The 7,756-nt window shown below is 42.7% G+C and overlaps 1 protein-coding gene across 1 annotated transcript in view; it reads right to left on the bottom strand.

Moving 5' to 3' along the window:
- Positions 1 to 1,141: 1,141 nt before the first annotated feature.
- Positions 1,142 to 7,756, bottom strand: part of SETDB2 (SET domain bifurcated histone lysine methyltransferase 2) — a 52,457-nt gene continuing 45,842 nt past the window's right edge. The window contains exons 13-14 of the mRNA XM_069970024.1: positions 3,551 to 3,639; positions 1,142 to 1,574 (exon numbers count right to left, since the gene is read on the bottom strand). Of these exons, the coding sequence (XP_069826125.1) occupies positions 1,457 to 1,574; positions 3,551 to 3,639 (207 nt within the window). The 3' untranslated portion in view covers positions 1,142 to 1,456. The remainder of the gene's footprint in view (positions 1,575 to 3,550; positions 3,640 to 7,756) is intronic.

Here is a 7,756-nt window from a genome sequence, read left to right as displayed (position 1 = left end):
ATCAAGTAAAGGGTGAGGGGCCTATCTTTTAGGCTATGTCCGGAACATGGCTGCCATCTTGACAAGGGTCCGAAAGCGTGATTTAAGCCTAGCATTATTATTACCGCTGTAACCACTGGCACCAGGGATTCTGGTCAATTTAAGTAGCATCAGGTTGTGGCCCCCAGGGCAGTTGAAGGGTGCCATTATCAGGGCTGAAAGGGACTAAATAAATGACGATTTCTGCCCTGGTTAAAATAGGCGCCTATGGCTTGGTTTGTTTTTAATAAATAAATACTTTAAAAAAAATGTTGTGTCCCCTCTTTTTTTAGGGTACTCCAGTATAAGAAAACTGTATTTAAATACAATTATCACCCCAAGACATAACTTCCTAACATAGTGTTATCGCACATGATTCATTATGATGCCGGGAGGGCCAAATCAGTTTAAACCTTTGCAATAATGTACTTACACTTTTGATATCATTTTCCAGCGAAATTACAGCTAATTGCTGTAAAATGACCTAATTTTGCTACAATTCAGTCAAAATTCAAGCAAATAAGGCATATTTTACAGCAATTTTCCAATTAGCGACACAACAGCAGGAAATGCTGCACAAAAGGCATTAAAATACCATGTGTGAACACAGCCTTAGGGCCTACTGTTACACTCTGTAATCCACAGAGCTTCCGAAGTATGAAGCTGTGATGTGGACTTGCAGCTCTCCCAGTGTCATGTACCAATATGATGCCGGGAGAGTTAAGTGTTTAAGGGCCCTATTCCACCGGACGATTATCGTTCAGATTATCGTTAAATCGTTCGAATCTAAACGATAATCGTTCGGTTGAAATGCAGTTAACGATTAACGACCGAACGAGAAATCGTTGATCGCTTTATAAGACCTGGACCTATTTTTATCGTTGCTCGTTCGCAAATCGTTCGCATTGAATAAGACATCGTTCGGTCGTTCGCAATAGATACGAACGCAATAGCGAATAAATAGCGAAGAAGAAACGATCGCAATTACGATCATAAGTAACGATTATCGTTCCATGGAAATGAGTGAACGTTTTCAGGTCTTTCGCAATAGTGGTCGTTTGAGATCGTTAATCGTTAACGATTATACAAACGATAATCGTCCGGTGGAATAGGGCCCTAAATCTTTGCAGGAATGTACTTATCCAGCTACGCAGCTGTAAGGGGCGCAGGGGGCCTAATATATTATGCTAATCCTAATATAGGTCTCTCCATAACATTATAAGCTGCATAGTATAGGCATGTGAAATGTCCACCTGAGAATTACAATTTATGATATAAAAAATAGATTAAAGTGTACAAAAACAGAGAATGTACTGCTGTACAAAAATAAGTTACCTAAATAATGCCATGTGCCTTTTTATAAAAATAAAAGTGTATTTTATAATGTCCTTAATCATATTTATTATTAAGCATTTCTAATTCTAATGATGGTTATAGGTTATACTATTCGCTGTTTGCACTTTTTATGTCCACATAAACAAGCAATCTCTTTTTCTGGAGTGCTTCCAATATCATAGTTGTAATTCCAAGTCAACTCCGTCCCGGCTTTAATAAAGCTGAAAATAAATAAATAAATAAATAAAATAAATAAATAGACATGAAAGGTAATTCACTTTATAAATGAGCATCTAGATAAATGCTTAGTTTACAAGTCTGTGAAGCATTATGGCAGGTGGCCTATTCATCTCAATATGGTCAGTGTATATATAATTGTCGTCCACTCTCATTAAGGGTAAATTCACACGTAACGATTTCACACCAGATCTCATGCCGCGAGCTTCGCAACAAAATCTACTGCGATACTCTGTACCATTATAGCCTATGGGCCTAAATTGTAGCAGCGGATTTTTATTCATGTATTGCCCTCCCTATTTAACTAATTAGCTGCTGGGGCTTTTAAAAAAAAAGCTGCTTACCTGCCAGTGATCCCTATGCGGGCTCCTGCTTGAGTCTCCGGGTCCCTGCTCACTGACAGCCCGCTCAGCCAACCAGTGCGTCGTCCCGCTGCAGCCAGTGATTGGCTAAGTGCGACATCAGTGAGCAGGGACCCAGAGATTCAAGCTGACCGTGCTGAGGGATCTTGGGCGGTTAAACATGGGTTGTTCTTTATTATTTTCACTTGCACAGCAGATAATTAGTTAAGCAAGGTGGTCACAACATTCTTGCAGCGGAATGAAAATCTGTTGCGAGAATGGAGTGCCATAGACTATATTGGTAGTGAGTATTGCACTGAATTTCGCACTGCAAACTCGTTACATGTGAATCTTTCCTTAGGGTATAAACCCACACACCGTATATGCAGCGTATTTACTGCTGCGATACGCAGCAAACTCGCAACAAACTCGCAGCAGATTAGATCTAAATAACTGAACACAGCATCAAATCTGTACCAACAAATCTGCTGCGTATTTGTTGCATATCTGCTGTGTATACGGTGTGTGGGTTTATACCCTTAGGGTGTGTGTTCCCAGTAAGGAATAGATGGGGAATTTGAAGTGGAATCTGTCATTATAACTTTCAAAATCTAAATCAACAGTAGATGTGATATAAAGCAAGTTTGCAATTTACATTCATTATGTATTTTTAGTTTCATGGAAAACATAGATATGAACAGAGCAATGTTTTATCGTGTTAAATGGGATTTATGCTCTGTTGTTCAGACTGAAGAAATTTTAAGTAGCATTTTCCGCCAAGCATTCGCTTTATGCGCAATTCAAATCTGCTGCGGGGATTGAGTGCCATAGACTTACATTGAAATCAGTACTGCAGTGTGAAATCCGCTGCTAATGCAGTATGTGTGAATTCGCCCTAAAGGATTTACCCAGGATTAAAAACACAGAGATATTGTTCCAGAAAAAGCACCCCTCCAATTCTCAGGTTGTGTGTGGTATTGCTGCTCAGTTCAGTTGAAGTAAATGGAACCTAATTGTAATACTACACACAACCAAGGACAGGGGTGGTGCTGTGTTTGGAGAAGAGTACCTGTATTTTTTTTAAGCCCTGGAGAACCCCTTTAAAGCAAATGTACCATCGCCAGCCAGCCCCGTTACTTTAAAGAGGAATTCTGCAGCAATCTGCATTCAGATAAGTCTACAATAGCTGTTAGTTCTTGCAGCAAAACTTAACTGCTAGTTTTAGATGTGGATTTTGCTGCAGATTTTATCTTAGGCTGGGCTCACACTACGTTTTTGCAATCCGTTTTTTGCAAAAAAACTGATGAAAAACTGATGAAAAAAACGGATGCAACTGTTTACATCCGTTTTGATGCGTTTTTACCTTGACTTCGATTATAAGAAAAAAAAAGGGGTCAACCTCATTTTTGTCTCCGTTAAAAAAACGGATCCGTTTTTTTAGTCAATGGAAAAATGGATCTGCAATGAGGTGGATAGAGCAGCAAGTAAAACGTTCTGCAGGGCACTTCTTGTGGCTCTACCTGATATGTCTGTGTGACTGTGTGACATGTCAAATATGACAGTAATGCTTTAATCAGGTATTCAAAGATCTGGGTACCAAGATATATTACAGTACTAACCTCTTTGTGAAAAATGCAACCCATGGCAAATTTTTGCAGTGAGTTTCTACAAACACATGCTGTACAAAAAGGTTTGGAGAACAGCTATGCTAGAAGATAAAGGGAGAAAAGAAAGGAATATATATATTAATATTATCTTAGGTTAAACTGTAAACAATTTGTGCATTTAGAATCATATAAACCAAAATTATCTTAGTCAATGGTTACCACTATTACTTATGCTGCATTTTGCAAAAACAAAAGAAAACATCTACTAGGGCAAATGCATAATTTGTGCCACCAAGCTGATCTTGGTTGGATTCACCCGTTCTGTGTTTGCTCCGTGAAGCACAGATGGTGAATCCCTGTCCTGGAATGTTTCCCCACACAGTAGGATGTATTACTATCATGCCAGGAGCAGGAAAACTATTTGAATTATCACGTCGCTGGAATGACAGAGCTGCAGGGCCATGTCATTACAGCGGTGCAAACATTAAAAAGTTTTCCCGTCCCGGTATGATATTAATACATCATGCTGATATTAAAGGGGAACTCCAGGTAGAGGTTAAAAAAATTAAACTTCTGCAGAAGCATATAACATTACTTACCTGTCTATCCCAGTTTTGAAACTACCAAAAATCCATTTGTTTGGGTTTTTTTGTTCTGTATTAAGTTTCTGTCCTTTCTGGTTGAGCAGTTCCCAGATTGCAATGCTTTCCCTCAGCTGATCATCACAATCAGTAAAATTAGTGCAGCACCTGCTTCTGGCCATTCAGAGATGGTGGATCACTCAGGGGATTGGGGGATCCAGCCAAGCCTCCTGTGACATCACACCCTGCCCCCTGTCTGCATCATCAGCCTGTGCTCAGCAAACACACACAATGTGAGACAGAGGCATGGAAGATTTGTCTCCTAAGGGGGGATAGCAGTGGGAGCAGGAGACAATGTAAATTGGCACAGGGGCCATTTTTTTCACTTCCTGGATTTCTATCAGCTACCAGTGTGGCAGAACCGTACAGATACAGTAATACATTGTATAGACATAACTTTTATTGTACCTTTAAAAGAAAAAAAACCTTTTTCTTATCTGGACTTCCCCTTTAATACATCATGCTGTGGAAACCCTCCAGGACAGGGGTTCCCCATTCTGTGCTTCACACAGCAAACATGAAACGGGTGAATCCAGCCTTAAGGCCCTATTGCACGGGACGATAATCGTCCCGTGGAATAGGAGCCAACGATCAGCCAACATCGTTCATGTCGGCTGATCGTTGAATGGCAAACGACTTATATAGCAGCGATCTGGTGCAGCCACTCCATGTAACAGGAGCGGCGGCAGCAGACCGCCGCTATATCCAATGGGCTGCCCCGACGATCAGCAATCACCTGGGCAGCCCCTCCGCAGCTTCCCCCGGCCCTCCCCAGACTCACCTGCTCACTGCAGCCATGTGGAATAGCGGCAGCAGCGAGCGGGGAATGAGGAGCATTACTTGAGTTATGTCAAATAACTGTGAGAAAGTGGCTTTTAAATATTTTAAATGCACCTAAAATTTTGGTGCTTGATTCCACTTTAAAGTAACCCAACTTATTGCTGGGATACACATAAAAAAAATAAATAAATAAAACCACACACAACCCGATTACCAACCCCCTGATGCCAAGGATGCCATTTCAGTCCTCTAATCTTTTTCCCCTCAGCGCTTGGAAAGTAGCCTAACATTTTAATTTTTCCATTGACAACTATATAAAGGTGTGTTTTTTGCTCGGTGTGTTGTGTTGTACTTTTAGGCAACACCATTCTAGAATACATACAATGTACTGTATAATATAACATATACTATTTCTTTTACTACGCAGGATCATTTTCTGCAGTTCATTACGGCGATATAAGCCTTATATAGTTATTTTTTCCCTACTTTTCTTATTTTGACACAGTAAAAACACTTTGTCGCTGCATTAACTTTTTAGCTGTCGGAGGGCTTATTTTTTGTGGTACGAGTTACATTTTTCAGCGGTACAATTTGGGGGTATTTGCAACTTGTTTTCAAATAAATTGTTTCCAGAAAGTTATACAGCTTTCCAAATTATGTCTTTAAAAACCTTAATAAGTCTTCCAGTGCTTATCAGCTGCTGTATGTTCTGCAGGAAGTGGTGTATTCTTTCCAGTATGACACAGTGCTCTCTGCTGCCACCTCTGCCTATGTCAGGAACTGTCCAAAGGAAAGATGTTCTATGGGGATTTGCTACTGCTGTGGCCAGTTCCTGACATGGACAGAGACTGGAAGGAATTCACTACTTCCTGCAGCTGATAAATACTGGAAGACTGAAGATTTTTAAAGTTTTTTTTTAAAGTAGTAATTTACAAATCTGCATAACTTTCTGACACTTTATCTATGGAGAAACCCTTGTTTGTTTGTTTTTTAATTTTAAGTTGAAAAAGATAATATACAAACATTGGGATCGGAAATCCTGGATCCCTACATTATACAAAGATACACATATCATACCTAACCACAGGCGAATCAGGAATATAAACCGCAAATAATAAGTATACATATAAAAACCTCCTATATCCTGAGGCGCCCCACAACCAAATGCCGTGCATCTTGGGACCGAGCATCACATACACCCCCCCCCCCTTCCTTCCCAATACCCACCCCACCCGGGGGACCAAAGAGAGAGAGGAAATAGAGGGGGGGGGGGGGAAAGGAAAAGTGGGGAGAGCCAACATCAACATCAAAATGCCCCTTACTCAGGATTCATTTATCGAAGCCATCTTCGACAGTTTTTTTTCTTGATGCTTCAACCCGGATATACTACGTGCATAATACATTTTTTCATATCTATATACTTTCTCAACCAGATTTTCCCATTCCCTAATGGGGGGCATATCTACTTTAATACAACATCTCATCAGAACAATCCTCACTATGAGCAATAATTTAGCAATAAGTAGCTGATGTTCAGGAATATGGATAGTGCAACTCAGAACTAGGACAAGAGGGTTATAAGGGATAACCACCCCTGTCCTATTCCTAATATTACCAACTATCTTATCCCAATACTCTTGGATCACCCCGCACTCCCATAATAGGTGTATGTCCTTAGCCTCATGAACCCCCCACCTACAACAGGACGACGATGGATAAATCCCCCTCTTACAGAAAACATACGGAGAGGAATATATTCTTTTCAAAATTAAATTGTATCAAGCAGTCAGTCAGTGACACAGACGGGATCCCACCTAGGGCTGGGCGGTATATCGTGAAAATACCGATACCGTCCCTGGCCTCGGTTAACCAACCTCAAGTTCGCCAGGACGGTATCTGCGGTATTTTCACCCGCCCGCCCCAGGACACTGACAGGTTATACTCCCCTTCCGGCCGCTCTCACAGCATCTTCTATATACAGCATACAGTGCTGGGGGTCCCGGGCCGCGCTCCCTTGCCTTGAGACGTGATGCGGGGACCGGCGGTGAACCGAGCACTGACACCAACAGGTGCCGTGCTGAGGCTGGGGAGGGGGCTGCGTGCAGTTATAGGGAGAGGTCCCTGAGTGCCGCTGCGGGGGTGCCAGAGGCTGGAGATAGAGGGGTGTGGAGTAGGGCTGAGCCGGCACTGACCTGCTCCTTCCTATAACGGAACGAGCTCTCCGGTCTCTGGAGGAGGGGGAGGGGGCCGCAGGGACAGCTGAGTTCCTGTGATTGGGGCAGTGGTGGCAATGCAGAGAGCGGAGGAGCAGATGTGCCTGTGAGGATCAGCGCGGCTGTGAGGTGGGGGAGGCCGGGACTCAGGAGTCTGCCGCTGCGGAGATCAGTGATAATGCGGTGGGAATCAATTCATCACACTGACAGGGAAGCAGGGTGTGTGAGGAGGACGCTGCAGCCCCCGACATTGCAGCCTGCTGATGTGTGTGACGGACAGATCAGGACAGAAACCAGTGAGCTGAGGCGTTCTGTGTGGTGACCTGTGACCTCTGCCAGGTCGTGTGCCTCCTCCCTCCTCAGCAATTCCTGCAGCGTCCAGTATCCTTTGCCCATGCTGTAAGTCTTCTCTCTCCTCTGTCTAGCTACTACTCCCATCATACCCCAACAGCTGAAACAGTACATAACTACTGCCCCCAGCATACCCAACAGCTAAACAGTGCATAACTACTGCCCCCAGCATACCCAACAGCTGATAACAGTGCATAACTACTGCCCCCAGCATACCCAACAGCTAAACAGTG

This window comes from Dendropsophus ebraccatus, chromosome 5 (genome assembly GCF_027789765.1).
Source record: "Dendropsophus ebraccatus isolate aDenEbr1 chromosome 5, aDenEbr1.pat, whole genome shotgun sequence".
NCBI lineage: Eukaryota > Metazoa > Chordata > Amphibia > Anura > Hylidae > Dendropsophus > Dendropsophus ebraccatus.
This window is presented reverse-complemented; position numbering and strand designations above follow the sequence as displayed.